At 43.7% G+C, this 17,153-nt stretch overlaps 6 protein-coding genes across 6 annotated transcripts; 3 read left to right on the top strand and 3 right to left on the bottom strand.

Annotated features, from left to right (window-relative positions):
• Nucleotides 1–438: 438 nt before the first annotated feature.
• On the top strand, nt 439–1,934 carry C922_02435 (hypothetical protein; the record flags this gene model as incomplete). Its single annotated transcript, XM_008818034.1, has 3 exons — nt 439–505; nt 806–1,554; nt 1,665–1,934. 3 exons carry the CDS (start codon nt 439–441, stop codon nt 1,932–1,934), a joined length of 1,086 nt encoding a protein of 361 aa, XP_008816256.1.
• Nucleotides 1,935–2,843: 909 nt separating this feature from the next.
• Nucleotides 2,844–5,282, bottom strand: C922_02434 (hypothetical protein; the record flags this gene model as incomplete). The annotated part of the gene is made up of 1 exon (XM_008818033.1): nt 2,844–5,282. The coding sequence occupies one exon, from the start codon at nt 5,280–5,282 to the stop codon at nt 2,844–2,846; it is 2,439 nt and encodes an 812-aa protein (XP_008816255.1).
• Nucleotides 5,283–7,093: 1,811 nt separating this feature from the next.
• C922_02433 (hypothetical protein) lies at nt 7,094–10,451 on the bottom strand (the record flags this gene model as incomplete). Its single annotated transcript, XM_008818032.1, has 6 exons — nt 7,094–7,275; nt 7,482–7,653; nt 7,877–8,050; nt 8,241–8,866; nt 9,357–9,838; nt 9,952–10,451. The coding sequence occupies 6 exons, from the start codon at nt 10,449–10,451 to the stop codon at nt 7,094–7,096; spliced, it is 2,136 nt and encodes a 711-aa protein (XP_008816254.1).
• Nucleotides 10,452–11,087: 636 nt separating this feature from the next.
• C922_02432 (hypothetical protein) lies at nt 11,088–12,074 on the top strand (the record flags this gene model as incomplete). Its single annotated transcript, XM_008818031.1, has 1 exon — nt 11,088–12,074. One exon carries the CDS (start codon nt 11,088–11,090, stop codon nt 12,072–12,074), a length of 987 nt encoding a protein of 328 aa, XP_008816253.1.
• An 807-nt stretch (nt 12,075–12,881) lies between these two features.
• Nucleotides 12,882–15,884, top strand: C922_02431 (hypothetical protein; the record flags this gene model as incomplete). Its single annotated transcript, XM_008818030.1, has 2 exons — nt 12,882–15,570; nt 15,745–15,884. 2 exons carry the CDS (start codon nt 12,882–12,884, stop codon nt 15,882–15,884), a joined length of 2,829 nt encoding a protein of 942 aa, XP_008816252.1.
• Nucleotides 15,885–16,483: 599 nt separating this feature from the next.
• On the bottom strand, nt 16,484–17,045 carry C922_02430 (translation initiation factor 1A; the record flags this gene model as incomplete). Its single annotated transcript, XM_008818029.1, has 2 exons — nt 16,484–16,781; nt 16,957–17,045. The coding sequence occupies 2 exons, from the start codon at nt 17,043–17,045 to the stop codon at nt 16,484–16,486; spliced, it is 387 nt and encodes a 128-aa protein (XP_008816251.1).
• Nucleotides 17,046–17,153: the final 108 nt, after the last annotated feature.

Raw genomic sequence — 17,153 nt, 5'->3', positions numbered from 1 at the left:
GTTTGTGTATAACACCGCGGTACACCCCCCCTGCAGGAGAAGCAGAAAATGTGATTGGACACACTTGCGCATGTCCGCCACCCACGTCACGTAGAGGCTCCACTTATACCACAAGCGAGGGGTCTCCCCCCACACACATCTGCCACCACAATCGGATCATACGTAAATAGCAACGTATGTGTGTCTCCTCCCCTCTGTTCACTTCGAGCATCCGGAGTTTTCAAAATTTTATGACTTCTTCGTTACGCTTTTTTCCTTCCCTTTTTCTCCTTCCTCCTTGAAATTAAACGAAGAAAATGCAACTCACCAATTTGCTCAACTCTTTGTAGTTAAGTAGGGACACTGATGTTGCGTGAAAACAAAAGGAATATCCCTCCTTCGACGTAGCCTTCTTTTCCTCGCACGTCATTACGTTCTCTCCAACTAAGGCCTTAAACCATGGAGGAGTATTCCGTCAGTGCAGATCCGCAGCTGACCGGGGTCCACTTGAATAGGAAGCTGCCAAGTAACAGCGCAAAGGAGAGCCCAAAGTGGGCGCCAATTGAGAGAAATTGAAAAAGTGAGAAAAGGTGGGAAAGGTTGGAAATAACTGATCAAAATTGATCAAAACTTATAGCTGTTGGGGAAAAATTACCCAAATAAACCAGGCGAGCAAAACGAAACGGTAGCACAAATTGCCCCTCCCACACGTCTGATTTGGGTGATATCCCTCATCTTATCTCCAAGCGATTTGTTCCTAACCCCACTACTTTACATGCATGCACTTCCCATTTTTTCATTTTCTTTTTCCCCCCCTTTTTTGAAGACGAAACGCTGTACCGCCTCCAACAGTACGTCGTGCCGGAGCTGTCCCCCGAGGACTACAAAGGATGCGGAGGAAAAATATGCGTGGTCGGGGGCAGTGAAGTATACAGCGGAGCCCCCTTTCTATCAGCCATGAGCGCATTAAAACTCGGAGCTGATTTATCGTTCGTCATAACAGCACAGGAAAATGCGATCCCCCTCAAGTGCTACAGCCCAGAGCTCATTGTCTACCCATACTTATACAGCCAAAAGTCAAACATAAGCAGAGCCCCAACTGCAGAATTAAAAAACTGCACAGAGTATTTGGCCAATCGAATTGATTGTTGTGTATTCGGGCCAGGTCTTGGGTCCATCGATGAGGTGACCAAAGACTGCCTCAGCTATGTAATGAAACAAATGATAAAAAAAAACATCTTTCTAATTCTCGACGCAGACATTATTGAATTTGTTTTAATCACTAGAGATATATTTTGCTTAATACAAAATTATCAGCATTGTTTATTTACGCCAAATAAGAATGAGTTCAGGAAAATGATTTTTCTTCTCACGGAGGATGGCCAAAATTTGAAGTTCGACGACTTGAGCACAGACAGAATTGTTCATGAGGGTCATAAGTTGATGCGTCTGTTTGGTGGTCCCAAAATACTCATAAAGGGTTTTTACGACGTGTTTATTTACAGGGATTTTTTTTTCGTTTCCTCCCTTGAGGACCCGTGTTTAAAGAGGTCGGCGGGGCTGGGCGACGTCCTGGTAAGACCGCTGAGGCTGCCATGCGGTCGGCACATACGAACGATTGTACCTACGTACGACTGCATATACACACGTCTGCACTGACGCGTACACTCCCTACCCACCTGCAGACAGGACTGTTGGCCGTTTTCCTTTCCTGGGCAGGAAAGAAGAAGGATAACTTTTCTCCAACGCTGAAGGAGGCGTTCGACGTTGAATCCACCGACGGACAGAACGAATGCCTGGACGCGCTCTCCGCCTTCTGCGGCAGCTTCTTCTTAAAATATTTGTGCAAAGAGGAATTTAAAAAGTGCCATCGGGGGCTCCTCGCTTCGGACGTTATCAAAGCAATTCCCCAACACTTCCACTTCCTGTACCAGAAGCCTCGCTTTCCTAGTTAACCAGGGGGAGCAACCCTACATATGGTTTCACATGCCCTGATATGCCCTCACATGCCCACACATGTCCATGTGTCCAAATGCACATCGGTACGCACCGCGTATATACGTCGCTTCACTTATCTATAAAACTCCCCTTGCATAAATCAAAAATGGTGTAATGGGGTAATGCCGCACCGGGTGCGTGGTGTGCCCTGTTTGAGAGGCGGCAATCGGAATGGCTTGATTTTGCTCACCCCTTTTTTTTCTTAAAAAACCACGTATGCGAAGGAGCGTCGTTTTCGCCAAATGGACACGCACACACTGGTGGATTGAAGGGGGCCGCCGCAAGGCGACCACGAAGTTAAGATGTTGCAAACAAAAAAGGAAATTCAAAATGGGCAAAAGGGAGCCATGCGGGAAGAAGGAAAGAAGGGAAAAAGCAAAGAAGCGGAGTCGCAACGAAGCAAAATCGAAGGGTAGCAAAACGGTGCGCATGGCAGCAAACCCACGTTCAAAAGCGCTCCGCGAATCACGGACGAAAAAGGAAAAAATGAAAAGTGAGCCGTGACGGAAAGGCGCAGAGACGCGCAGCCGCGAATGGACGGCAAACAGGAAAAAATAACAAGAGGGAACACACCACGGAGTGGACCAAATATGTGCACGAAAAAGGGGAAGCAACAACTAGTCGCGAAGGGGAACAGGAGCAGCAAGGGGAAAGGCAGAATGGGGGCGTCACGGGGGTGCTAAACGGAGATCATTATAAACGATTTCGCACCTCTGAAGAAAATCGTGCGTGCTATGGGCATCGTATTGCACACCCCCCTGAGGGTTATCCCCTTGACGGTTACCCCTTGACGGTTACCCCTTGACGGTTACTCCTATGGGTTACTCCTGACGGTTACTTCTAATGATTACCCCTAACCGTTACCCCTAACTGACTATGTGGAAATCCATCAAATCCTCCAGCGAAAGGGAGTTCTGACTGAGCGTCTCCTCCTTCTCGTTCTCGTTGTACCACTTGGGAAAGGTATAATGCTCGTACTGCATGGAATTATATTCCGTCGACCTCGTCATCGAGATGGTGTTGTCCCCCTTCGAAATGACCTCCATAGACCCCCCAATGGGGATGGTTTGAAAGCGTATGGACAAATCTAGGAGTAACTTCTTCCAACTCCTTGGAAGCTTCTTCGAGTTGCGCAAAAACAGAGCTCTCTTATATCTGTTATACGTAGAAGCGTACAGCCTCTTCTGTTGGTACATATGCTTGACATAATTTCTATCAATGTCACTATAAAACAGATTCATATTTTTTGCGAAAAGTGAATGAAAACTGTCTGTATACTCATGTGCGTTTTCCTCTGTAGGGGGATAAAAGTACTCCTTCAGATCGTTCAAGTCATCCGTTTCGTTTTCCTCCTCATTGTCATTCTTAATGGCATACTTTTTGAGAATCTCCTTTTTTCTTTTCTCGAAAGGTAAGACCGAATTATTACGTAAGGTGTGTAGGCCCACCCCCAACAGGGCTGCTTCTAACTCATCTCTGGGCTGCATAAACTCCTCAGCGGATAATCGGAACGTCCCCCAGTGGACTCCGATGGCCATTTCGGCCTTAATATCCCTCCATATCTTTATTGATTCCCAAGGATGCACATGATGATATTTCAAAGAGTTATTCGGTTCGTACGCTCCAATAGCAATTGCGGCTAAATGGAAGGGGCCATGTAGCCGTCCGATTTTTTTAAACTCTTCGAAATTTTCCTTCAAGTAAGCTGTGTCTCCAGAGAAATAAAATCGATGCTTTGGACCCTTCAATATTAGAGACCCCCACAGAGAGTTATTAATATCACTAAGATTATCCTTCCTACCTGACCAGTGTAACGTAGGAGCATAAATTACCTTATACTTAAATACTTGCTTTTCTCCATTTTTACTGTTCCAAATGCCATCCTTACATTGAAATTGTCTGTGAGAAATCCAGCAAGAAACCCATCTTTCATCACCCCAGGAGAGCTCAAAAATCTTGGCTGCCTTACAACCTTCACTCAGAAAAAAACTAGCGGTACCTTCTGGCACATACCACAACACATGCTGGAATTTTTTTAGCTTACATAATATTCGGACGTCTTCTTCCATAATGTGATCATTATGATTATGCGAAACGAATACTGCATGTAGGTCGTCAGGCAGATTCGATATGTTACATGGTGACTTTGTTATCCTTTCTCCTAACCCTCCCATGATTTTTACATTAACCCAATTGATTAACGATCTGGTTATTCCCTTCAAACTGAGTAGCTCAATTTTAAAAACGGGATCTACTAATATTTTGAACCCATCGACCACAACCAATCCGGTGGCATGACCCAACCACGTGTAATGAATGCCATAAAAATTAGGCTCCTTCACGTTATTCTTTTTGAAGAAGTGTGTGTATATATCTGGCCTCTGTACAAATCGAGGAGACAAAACAGGCATTTCCTTCTGCAAAGTCACCTTATCCACCTTCTGTGCCTTTCGATGATTTTTAAACCACGTGAATAAGAACCCGTAAAATTTTGCATTCTCAATAATTTTCTCCACATCTTCCTGTGTGATGACATCCCATGGGTAAATATACTCCTTATCGATCTTGATCGCTTTGGTTAAACTGTGCGGAGAGATGGCTTCCTTTAAAAAGCTCCTGAAATAGACATAACATTCTGTGGATAGCGCTCTCTGATGAAGGGAATAATTCAAACTTGTTTGTCTTAAATACTTCATATTTTCCGAATAGACGCTTAGAAAATTGTTGTCTATAATTTCCGTTCCTGGGACATTCTTCAAACGTATCGTGTTGTCGCTCTTCCTGTTGGGGATGTAAATAAACTCGTCGTCCTCAAAGGGGAAATTTTCGCTATCTCCGTTTCTGCTGAAATATGGCTTCACGGAGGACCCCCCTTTTCCCCCACTACTCGGAAAATCCTTTCCGCCATAGCTGTCCCAATCGCTTGCGCCATCCTTCACTTCCTGCAAATTGCTAATTCCCTTCCTTACGATATACAGAACTAGGAAAAACACAAAAATCCATATGACATTTCCATCGCGCCAGTCCCTCTTCTTCCCTGACTTCTGACTCAAGAATTGCAAAAAGAAGGATTTTTTTTTTTTTTTTGCGTATCTTTTTTGGACTCCCTCCATGGAGTTCAAATCCTTCATTCGGGAATCTCGGTCTCCATCGTCCAGGCTGGATGCCCCGTCGGATCGAGTTTCCCCCCCGTGTGCTTCGTCAATAGGTACCTCTGCGCTTGGCGATTCACCGAGTTGCACTTCACCCCTTTGCTCACAACCCGGCGCGCACCCGCCTTCTCCGGTCAGCTCCCTCGAGATCATATTTCCCTTCTGCCATGTGAGCATCGCCCCCTGCCCTTAAGTAACATGCTGACTACGCCGTCCGTGGGAGGCTCTGAAGAGAAACGCGCTTCGTCTCCACGAGCGCGGTTTATCGAAATGGGAATTGGGCTCCGCTCGCCGACGTACTTTCACTTATCCACGTACTCTCCTTGCTTTGTAGAAACAGAGGAAAAAATAAAACTCTCTTCGCCTGTGACCTTTTGAGCGCAATTCCTCATTTCTATATTTTAAAGCTGAAATTTTGTTTTCTCCCCATTGGTCGATTTGCGTTGTTCGCGGGGTTTGCCTCGTCTGCAGCGCTTGCCCCCTATGTGCGATGCCTTTCTCGTTATGCAATTTCTGGGTATCTAAGGTAGGCGCCCATCAACAACGCGTATGTAGATGGACGATCGCACGACGTACGGAGTGGGCCAGTGGGACCAATCGCCGAATGTACGTAAATAAGTTCAAACGTACGAACGTACTCACCGCATAGGAACTCCGTTCCAGTCGGTCACCCTTTTTTCAGTGGCAGAACCTGCGCGTTATAACGGAAATTCATGCGTATCTGATTCACGGGGCAAAGGCAAACTTCCTCGTGAGGCGTGGAACAGGGAAAACAGTTTCCACTATCCTCTATTTCGCGTAATCCATTGGTTCATTGCCACGGCAATTTAGTTATTTTCCTTATTAATCGATCCGATTTTTTTTTATTTTTTTTTTTTCTTTTTAACCTCTCCCATACCCCCGTAAATTTTAAAACATTTGCGAAAAAAAAAAAAAAATTAATTTACAAAATAGGTCCTAAAAATGGGTACTAAAAGAAGTGGTTTAAAAAGCTTTAATTTCAACAGCGCTTCGGAAATCGCATTCAAAGGCGGGTGAAGATAAAAATACCCCTGCGAACATCTCTAAAAAGAGGATTTAAAGGTAAAGAATTAAGAAGTACATATTTAAGCACACAGATTTAAACACACAGATTTAAGCGCACAAATTTAAATTCACAAATTAAAATATAGAAATTTAAAAAATTCAGATGAAGCGAAAACGTGATGGGTTACACGTTGCTTGGGGGGGTAAAACATTTCGGCGTCGTGGAGAAACCACAAGCAAATTTTGCAGAGGGCCAAAATAAATATATCATCTACATAATACTTCCAGCCCGGGAAGGGGCGCAGAAACCGTGGGGGAAAAGAGGATGTAGCAGAATTCAAGGACCGCAGAACGGATGGCAAGAGGCACTGCCCCTTTTCAGGCGCCTTAAAATATTTACGCCCTCCCCCTCAACAACATACTTCTGTACATGCTGGCACACGGGAATTTTATATATATACGTACAGATTCGTGCAATTATACAGACGTAAGAGCGCGGGAAAAGTTCTTTTTAGTCAAACGGCAAGGTGACGTAGCAACCCCCAGAGCATGGCCACCAATTTTCTGCATTTCCAAAGTGGCGTTAAGTTTACATCGGTACTATTTAAGAGGCACTATTGAGAAACGCACGGATATGCCAGTTTTAAAAGGGGGAGAATTTTTTTTTTTTTTTTAAATTTATCTGCTGTGTAGCACTCTTATTGGTGGAAGTTTATACTGAAAAAGAAAAAAAAAATTCAAATTCAAATAATTTTTCGTTTTAAAAATATAAATACTTTTTGAGGAAGTTCCTCATAATTCACGTCTTCATCCCACCGGTTATTTCTTCTATCATGTTAAGGTGATGAAAATATGCAAAGCGCTCTCTTGATATTTCCCCAAAACCCTAATGATACTAGACAGCCGCCTTTACTTCCTCACCCATTTTTGTTCCACCATTAGTAATCACCCCCCGCTCGGACGTAGTTGTAATAATTCTCCAATTCGTCGACATTTTTCCGATAACTCTCCTCCGTCGTAACCTGGAGCCTTTTTTCCATTTGTTCTATTTTCTCCGCCCACGACTTTACCTTGCCGTTAAGGTAGTTTTTGTCCTTCTCCAGAATTGCCAACCGGTTTTCTAAACAAAAAAAAAAAAAAAAAAAAGGGAAAGAAGGTCAAAGCAGTGACTACACCGTGGTTCGCATGGGTGTAGGCGTTCCATCTTATTCACCTGCCTCCCAAATGGGCACATAAACGCATAAACACATCTGGATGGCACCTCTCTATGCCTATGTACACTGCGCTGAAACTTTTTCTCCAGCGCTGCTCCCACTTGCCGCTCACCTTCAACATCCTGACACATTTGGGAATATATTTCCAAAACGGATTTCTCTTCGAAAGTCATCACTCTTTTGAAATTGCTAAGGAGATCCTCGTGTTCCGAAAAGTAATTCAAATATTTGGTAAACCCATTCGTTAGTCTTTTAAATATGTGATATATTGTGTACAGAACGCTCTGAAGAAAAGGGAAATTAAAAAAAAAAAACTCAGCTAGCTATTTTTTAGCTAACTGCTCACTTTTTTTTTTTAGGGTATAACGGGGTTGTAAGATCTGGTGGTATTTTTACACTGCGTGGTTTAAACCATTTAGCAACGATAAACTCGTTCCTCATGTGTGGATATGTTTAGCAACAAGAGGCACACGCCAAATGATCGAACTTGGCGGCACTTATGCTCACCTCCCATTTTGCAGACGCTGCCAACGCTTCCTTCTTCTCCCCTCTCATTTCGGCCTGGACGAGTACCCAAATTTCTAGCAGAATGTGGAATATCTGTTTATTTGTCTTCACATGCGTCCTGATTAATTTCAAGAAGGGATCTCTTTCCACCCACTGTAAGAGAACATTTAATGCCTGAGATGTGTCGAAGTGTTTGGGGGGGGAATTTGTGTTAGGCGTCAGCGGATGCTGGGAGGGGAAACAGAAATGCACTCCTGCGTATATATCTATATATGCACATATACAGTTGCGTTCCCTTCTGCAGACGTCGAAGCGCCCCTCCGTCTGCAAACAAACGTACCGCAGTTTTAAGGTGAGCATCAACCCCCCTAATTACTTTGAGGAAATCTACCAAGGAAACTCCTTGGGCGAATTCTTTAAAATCATATAAATTGTTCAAAAGAGACATATTTAAAAAGCGCAAAAAGAGCAAGCAGTAGACGTGGTTCTCGAGAAGGAACTTTTTATTTTGCAACTCTTTCCCTATTACATAACTAACGAAAGGGAGAGAAATCTTCTTCTCGTTCTTTTCTGTCTTCTCCTTTTCCTTTTCATTATTTATGTTCATTTGTGCGAACGTGGAGAGTATACCAAAATAGTACAGCTTCAATAAATCACATTCTTCCTTCTTCTTTAAATTTCCGACTTTTTCAACATTTTCACGCTGATCAATCTGGAGGTATAGCTCTTCCACATGCTTGATAAACTTTTCGTTAAAGTATTCCCTGCACACGTCTTCATTATGTAAACACAGGAAAAATAAAGCTTCAACATGTTTTAGGTACATATAGTTGTCCTTCCCTTCTGCATCCTTTTCGCTACTATTGATTTGACTCACGAGGGGTATCACTTTTTCCGCAATCTTTTTTTTCTCCATGGTGGATACACAATGGGAGCTACTTATCGGATTAATGATATCGAAGCATAACAGGTGCAGCATTTTCTTTTCATCTGTCGGTGGAAGGAGTGGGAGGTGGACAATAATGAAAGGGATGGACATATTTGGAGCGGAGGCTGAGTGTAAAAAACAATCGCGCACACAATGCACACGTCTTAGTCGCACCTGGAAGGGGAGAATTACAGTTGACTAGAAAGCTGAGGATCAGATCCAAAATGCTACAAATGAGTTTTTCCGCTTGTCCCCTCATTTGGGAGTTTTGGCTAAACCTCCACAATGGGTTGGAAGAGCAACAAGAATGTGAACACCTCCCTCTAGGTTTGCAGCTCCCGCTATCGTCGCACTCCGAGGAAGTTGTCGACTTGTCCCAATTCAGCACAACGTGCAGTACATTTCGCAGGGCACAGAAAAGGGCGCCGAGAAAGTAACAAAACCGATCATCTTTCTCCCGTACACGGTTGCAAAGGTTATCCGACCGAACAAGACAATCCACATGCTGAATTAATTTATTCATATTTTGAAAAAATAGAATTTCATCAGTACCAGAAATGTCTTCAGGATGATGATCAAAGGGGGGGAAATCATCGGAATTCCTTCCCCCCTCTATGATGTAGGAAAATAATCTTAACAAGTCAGCACAAGACAGGTCGACGTCTCCTTTTGTAATTTTATTGTACACTATTTCTACTAAGGAATTAACAAATTGGAGATCACTCTTGGAGGTATATATTCTGAGCTGGTTTAAATTCCGCTTAGTTATTTTTATTACTACCTGAATGAGGAAGCTGTTTTTACAGGAAACACTCTTCTGGAGTAGTGCCTCCGACGTGATAAACTTATTCATGATTCCGCATTTTATGATGTCTTTATCAAATTCTTTTCGCTCCGTTAGTAAAACACAACTGTGGATGATGTCCTCGTCGGCTTCCTCATTTTGGCCATATGCATTGGTTAGAATTTCGGCAATCTTCCCATAAGATATGATCCTACAGTAAAAGCGCGCCAAGCAATTCTCCTCCACTAGCCTGAGACGGGGGTAAAGCAGTCAAACGAAGGCCATCAGCAAGGAAAACTACTACTTCCACGCGTCTCTACGAAGAGGAAATCGATGCGTCTCTTTGCAGTGTTCCAAAGTTACCTCAGCGCGGACACCACGAACAAGTTCACATATTTCACTATAGACACCACCAAACGGGGTTCCTCTTCTGAGCTGCTACTTCGCAGCTCCCCTGTACGAAGCTCTCCCCCTTGCTGCCTCTCCTTCAAATGTCTGACCAACTCATGCAAGCATAGCAAGTATCGCGTCACCTGCTTTACGTATAGCCCATCCTCGGCTCTCTTAGACTTTACAAAGGAAGCAGACGCCTTCCTAAAATGGAGCAGAAGAATGCGTACACAAAATTTGTCATTCGTATGCTCCTTAAAATTTCGTATCAATAATGTTAGGAAGTTGTTTAAATTTTCCAACTCGGTGCATGTAAAAAACTTCCGCGCTTCATAAAATTTAAAAAGAAAATGAGTTATTTGTTCCTGCACATGGTTAGGCAGCCCTTTGACTTTTTCCCCCCAGACAAGTTCGCAAATTTGGTTAAAAGTCACTTCGCGAGAAGTGGACGAATCGGAATGTAGTCCCTTCATCGGTAGAAGCTGTGAGTGGAGGAATTGAAGAATTATGTTTCACGCCAGGGGCATCTTTTTTTTGGGAATTCCACTATGTACTGCTTCTCTCCCCATGGGCATAGCTTCACTCGTGAAAAGGCGCACAGTGGGACACAGCTTTCTACCCGTTTGTCCAACCTTCACAAAATGGACATCATACTCATCAATTTGAGATGTTTTTCCCCAGTCTATCCTCCCCCAAGGGTCAATCAAAAAGTCTTTACGGTGTGGAGTACGCGTGCGCTGTTTTTTATGTGCAACATAAGGGAAAAAAAAAAAAAAAAAAAAAAAAAAAGTGATACAATGGACATAACACAATAAGGATAACTTTCTTAACCATAATATAACATTCAAACGGACTAATTGACGTTTTCTTTTTTTTCTTTTCTTAACTCGTCTAACGGGTGAACCGAAGCGCAAACGTTCTATGCGTTAAAGACGAATAGGGCAGGACAAAAGGGGGGAATCTCTCACTCATTTTTTTTGCGGAAAAAATTGGCCCCTTCTTTGGCCCACCTGTACCTATTCTGCTCATTGTGTTCTCCGTCCATTTCGACGCTCCCCCCAAATGGCCAGCAAAATGAAAACAGCCTTCCCCCCCTGAGCGAACCGAACATGAGTGCTTTACCCCGCAGTAAAACGTGCGGCGTCTGTCGAATTCGGAACATGGGCGAGCCTGATGTGCACCTGTGTGAGGGCCAGCACCAGTCACCCCCATATAAAAGAAGCAAAACGGCAGAGTTTAACCACTCCAGAGGGACCAACAATTGGGAAAGAAGCTCCACCAGTGAGGTGCAGATAAAAGGATGTCTCTCCTCGGAAAAGGAACACATAGACAAGGAACGGCCTCGGAAGGATGACCCCACAAGTGAATCTCCCCCGAGTTGCCCACACTCACAGAATGCCTCCAAGAAGGAGAAACAAGTTAAGAAATATAGCATCGATTTTGATACCTTCAATGAGAGCATATTCGACGTGAATATTGAGCTCGACGAAAGAGACCCAGGGGGCGGTCCCGAATTTGAATGCACATCAGAGGACACGCAGGAAGACACAGAAGATGGTCCCTACCAGGATGACGAACATGACCAAACCGAACGGAGGACAGATAACCTCAGAAGAAGCAATCACACGGGGAACAAAGACTACCATGAAAAGAAACGGAACACACGCAAACGATCCATGCACTTTTGCAGTAGCAGTGAGAACTCCTCGCACAGCTCTCTCGACGTAAATGAAATTTTACAAACAGGGACCAACCAACGAGTCGAGAGAAAAAACAGAAACACCTACATCCTGCAACACAAAGAGAGAATTAGGGAAGGGAGAAATGAAAAAAGAAACAGAAAAAATAATAGCAGTAATAGTAACAATTTAAAGAATAACTTTTTAAAGATTAGCAAAGCGACAAAGGACAATGTGAAGAGGGCCAGCATCGCCACTGTCATGCTCGAGAATTTGTCCAACCGGGACCCGGACAGCGACTTCGGAAGTGAGCTTAGCAGTGGCAGCAGTGAAAACAGCCATCTTAGGGAAAATCACTACCCATATGGCACAGACCATTTGAATTATTCACAGAAAGCGCATCCCCGGATGCACTAAAGGGAGCTTTATAGCCTTCACAGACACTACCCTTAAATAGGGGCCCATCACGACGATGGTGAATTTGACAAAAAAAAAGAAACCATTTCACGCTTCTCTTAGCATCTTTTTTGTTTTCCACCATTTTGAATATTTCCCCCTTTTTTTTCTACCCCTTTTCTGCATGTTCAACTTCTACATATTCACCCTTCATGTAACTAACCAACCATATTGCACTCCCTTTAAACATTACCATGTGCTCTCCTGAATGCACAAAAATGAAAGAGCTAAACGAAAGGGCTGCCCCTTCTGGAACTAACCTCCTCATGGGTGTAACTAAAAAATTTCGCCAGAGCCACGTTTATGTGCTCTTGAGGGGACTCTCATTTTTTCTGTCTACAGTCATCACATTGGAGAGGAAGTTTGCCAAAAAAAAAAAATAATTGTCAGATGTGGGGGTGTAGAAAGAGCGATATCTGCCAGTGTTATTATGCTTTTCCTAGTTAATTTTTTTTTCTATTCCCTGGGCTCGCCGTTACGGAGCCCCCGCACCGGTCTTTTTTTTTTTTTTTTTTCTTTTTCTCAGAAAGGAAAGCATTTCACTTTGCACTTCTTCTGAGAAGTAGGATGCCAGATGGAGCATTCCCTTTTTTGCGCGTCTATGTTTGGGAAAGGAGAGACTGCTGAGCCTTGGCGTGCGCCCCTCCACCGAGATGTCGAGCACCTAAGAGGGAATCCCCATCTGCACAAAGAGAGCTACCTCGTAGACGCACAAGCATACACCCTCTCTGCTTCTTATACCCCCCCATTCATCACATTCGTGACAAAATGACCACACAAAAGAAGGAAGCCTTAAAGATAAGCAACGTGTATCTGCATCGAGATGGCGAACTGGAACTCATAAAGGAACTGGAGAATGTCCTTATTAGGGGAGTATTCACATGTGGCCACAGCATAAATATTCTGCTAAAAGGGAAAGAAGGAAGCACACACAATACGTTCATTCAGTTGGATAGCACACCACTTTCGAATGCATCTTCCAATGGAAAGAGCTACTTGAACATATCCTACAGTGACATAAACGATTGTGAATTCTTAACTAGCGATTTTGTTTTGTATGCCCTGCATAAGAGGGGAACTCCCCCTGGCGGATCCCCACAACATGCAGACCACTTCGCTCACAACAAGGGGAGTGTTCTCCAGAGGAGGGAGATAAAATCCACGACGGTGCATCGTGGGAGGGTGGCTACATGGCGCTGCCCTCTACAAAGTCAGAGTCCCCTGCCAAGAGGGCAGACCGCTATAACCCTCCCCAGGGAAAATACACAGAACGCGCAAAATGCGAAAAATACACAAAACGCGCAAAACTACGCAAAATGGCTGCCCGTCAACACGAAGGAAATTTTCCTGGGGGAATTCCAATTTTACGGAATGGACGAGGAAAATAGAATTTTCACATGGCACAGTGATGTCCATTCCAAGGACAAAATAATTTACCACTATCAGACAAAATTTGTTAAATATGTGAACCTTTTGGATAAAATAAAAATTGTCAATGTAGCATGCGGACAAAGTCACGCTCTCTTTTTGTCCCAAAATAAAAACTGCTATGCGATGGGCAGTAATGACACTTATCAAGTATGCACAGAAAAAAAAAATAAAAAGAAAACTGTTTTTTATTCCTCCCCGCAACTGATCAGACTAGATGAAGATGCCAACAAAAAGGTGAAATTCATTGCTGCTGGATATTCACACAACTTAATTTGTACTTACCAGAATGAAGTGTACGGGTGGGGGAATAACTTACACGGTCAGCTATTTCTGGAACACCCCTTTGTAAAACGACCCACACTTATATTCGACCCGAAACGATGGCACAGATGTATGGTAAAAAAGAGGAAGCTTAAAAGGGTCAGCAAAACAGTCACCAATAATTACACCCGGGCAGCCTCATTTACTGACCAGGGCACTAACCAAAGTGGAAGTAGTAACCATGGGTACAACGGCGAGGATGATAATAACCCCTCGAAGACATGCAACAGGGAACAGAATCCCCCACAGGAGTACCCTCAGACGGACAAATTTACAAAATATGTAGAACTTATCAGGAGGCATAATCAGGCGTATAAGAAAATCAAAAAATGGAGAGACAAGAACAAATTCAAAGTTACAAAATTATGTTGCGGGTTCTCCTTCTCCTGTCTCCTTTTGAAAAACCGAAACTGTTACGTCGTGGGGAAGACCAACCCCTCACTTGTTACTAAAACGGAAAAAATAGACACCCTTCTCAGGATAAATAAAAAAAAAAAAATCGATGACATCTTTTGTAATTTCTTTAACATCATCCTTGTGGATAATTTAAAAATAGAGAAAATTTGTCCCCGAATTATTGACCCCTCTTCTGATAGGGCCATTTTTCTCCACTTCAACTTCCCCCTTAAGGATTCCCTCAACTGCAGAGTCAGGCTTAATCACAGGGATGGGGAGAATTTGGTTAGTTACTCCTCACGGGGTGGTGGCTTCCCGGATTGCAAACATGGGGAAGCCCCCTCGAGGCTGAATCTATACCTAAGCTATGACAATGGAAGCGACGAGGAGGTCGTCGAACAAGACAAAAGCGAGGATAAAGATGACACGACCCTTTCTGGAAGCATCCACCCCTTTGACATATCTGCACACACACTATGGGAAAAAAAAAGAAAAAAATATTGGACATCCTGCCAATTTTACCAAAACGAAATAGAAAGAGAACTATTCTTCAACTTATACAATGAGCATTTCTGCATTCAGTACAATCAGTGCAGCATCATGCTGACCAGTTACAACGGACAGGTGTTGAATCTCTCCCCGGACAACTGCGCACTCATGAGGAATATAAAATTGAGAATTAAAATTAAGAAGGCACCCATGCAGGTCAACTCCGACAACGTCTACGTCCTTTTCCACTTCACTGATGAGTACAAAAATGAGGTTTTCAAATATAGCAAAGGGAGCCTCAGGCGAGGTGGAAATTACATTTACACAAAAGTTCCATCCATCGTGGACGGGGACGTTCCAGAGGGTGTCGGAGGCGAAACAGCGGAGAAACACAACAGGGATGAGATCAATAGTGCTCCCTCCGATGGGGGAAATTCCAACACACGTAACGAGAGCGACGGCCGCAGCAGCTGTATGGACGTCCCCACCGCGGAAGACACAACGATCAACACTCACCGATTCACCAGATGCAATGTGTACTACTCACTGGGTGGGAACTTCTACGCCAGCTCCCTTCCCATCACAATCATAAAACCGGACATCCTCAATATCGTACCCAATTTTGTTTACATACACGACAATAGGCCTATTCGAATAAACATGCTCCAACTCTCTAGCAGCTTCCAACATATTTATGTCACTCTGAGTAACCCCCGTCTGCCCATTATACGCGCAAAGGCCTACTACGATGGGAAACAGGGCAACTTCCTTTTTGCTGTCCCGGCAATCCCTACAGGGGTCTTCCAAAGGGACCAGATGAGTAATAACAAAAGAGGGGTCAACAAAATTAGGGGATTGGCACAACCGCTGGAAAGTAGTGCGCTCACTTGCCCACACGGCTCTTCGTAGAGATTTGTTTCCCCATTTTTACACTTATTTCTATCCTCATCTCCCCCCTTTTCCAATGTTAAAAATGTTTCCCCCCTTCCCTCAGGCTTCATAACATTCCACGTATTCGTCTCGTACAACAATGTAGAATACAGCCAGACCGAAGTTATCCTCACCATCTCAAATGTCAACCCGGAGGGAAGCATGGATGACACAGATGGGGGCAATGGCGACGCGGAAGGATAAAATTGGGGGGCACTACGAAGAATATGCCATTCGTTCATATGATTTTCCCCCCCGTTTCCCGGTCGTGTTTTTGGCAAGCCGCACAACTTGAACGTTTATCCATTTGTCATTTTAATATGTACACACATATATACATATCCTTAAGGGGTGACTCCAAAATGTGCGCATGGTTGCCGAGTACGGTCCATCCAGCGCGTCAAGTAACCTTTTGCGGGATTGCCCTTCTGCTTGCCATTTTGACTTCATTTTATTTTATTTTTTTTTTTCTTGCTAATACGCGTAACATATGTGTTTGGTTTAAATATGTACATTATGGGGGGTAAAGGAAAAAAAAAAAAAGGAGAAAGAAAGAAGAGTTACAAAAAATAAATTGATAAAGATATATTTTCCAAAAAACGGCAACAGTGGGATAGGGATAACACACATGCACACAACAACAAGGAGCGCTTCCAAACAAAGCGGAAAGTAATTAATTCAATTTTTCCGCGATGCACATGTGAATACAAATTATGCACATCTTCTGGTCCCGTCCTTGTCGTTATATCTGCAAGAAGGGAAGGCGCGAAAAAATAGGGGAAGACATTCAAATGAAGTGCAAACTACGTAAACACAAAGATGCACACACACATACGAATGCACATGCGCACACGTGCATCATCGTGGATGTGGGAAGGGGTGTGCCCTTCCCCCCCTCTGCTGTCAATTCCTCCACTTACGTCTTCTATTTCCAATTTTTTCGCGTTGTTCACTTCTTCCTGGGCCTCCTCGTCAGATTCATCGTCCAAAAATTCGACTCCGTTCTGTGCGTCGTCATCGAAAATGTCCGTTTCGTTGATTTTGGCCGTTTCGGGCAATTCCCCGTGCGTTTTCAGGCTTCTTGCCTCGTCAGGTGTGTATCTACATAGGGGAAGAAAAAAAGGAAAACCATGTAAATTGGGTTAACACGTTTTTTTTTTTATTTGATATGTCTTTTTTCTGACTTGTATGTGTGTGAACGGACGCAGAAAAATGGGGGGTAGGCCCCATGGTGTCAGCTGCGATTGATTAGTCCTTCTTGGACGCTCTCAATTACTTCGCAATAACATCCGCCTTGCTGTCTTGATAATCCCGCAGGGATACTAAAATGATGTCACCAGAGTTTATCCAAACCCTCTTTCTCATTTTTCCCCTAAGAAGGAAAAAAAAATTGGATATATCACCACCATGTGACCTTAAACTGCACGTAGCTATGCGGCGCGCACACGTTGGGACATAAAGCATGTGTACTGT

Source organism: Plasmodium inui (genome assembly GCF_000524495.1).
Source record: "Plasmodium inui San Antonio 1 unplaced genomic scaffold supercont1.8, whole genome shotgun sequence".
In the NCBI taxonomy this organism is placed as follows: Eukaryota; Apicomplexa; class Aconoidasida; order Haemosporida; family Plasmodiidae; genus Plasmodium; species Plasmodium inui.
This window is presented reverse-complemented; position numbering and strand designations above follow the sequence as displayed.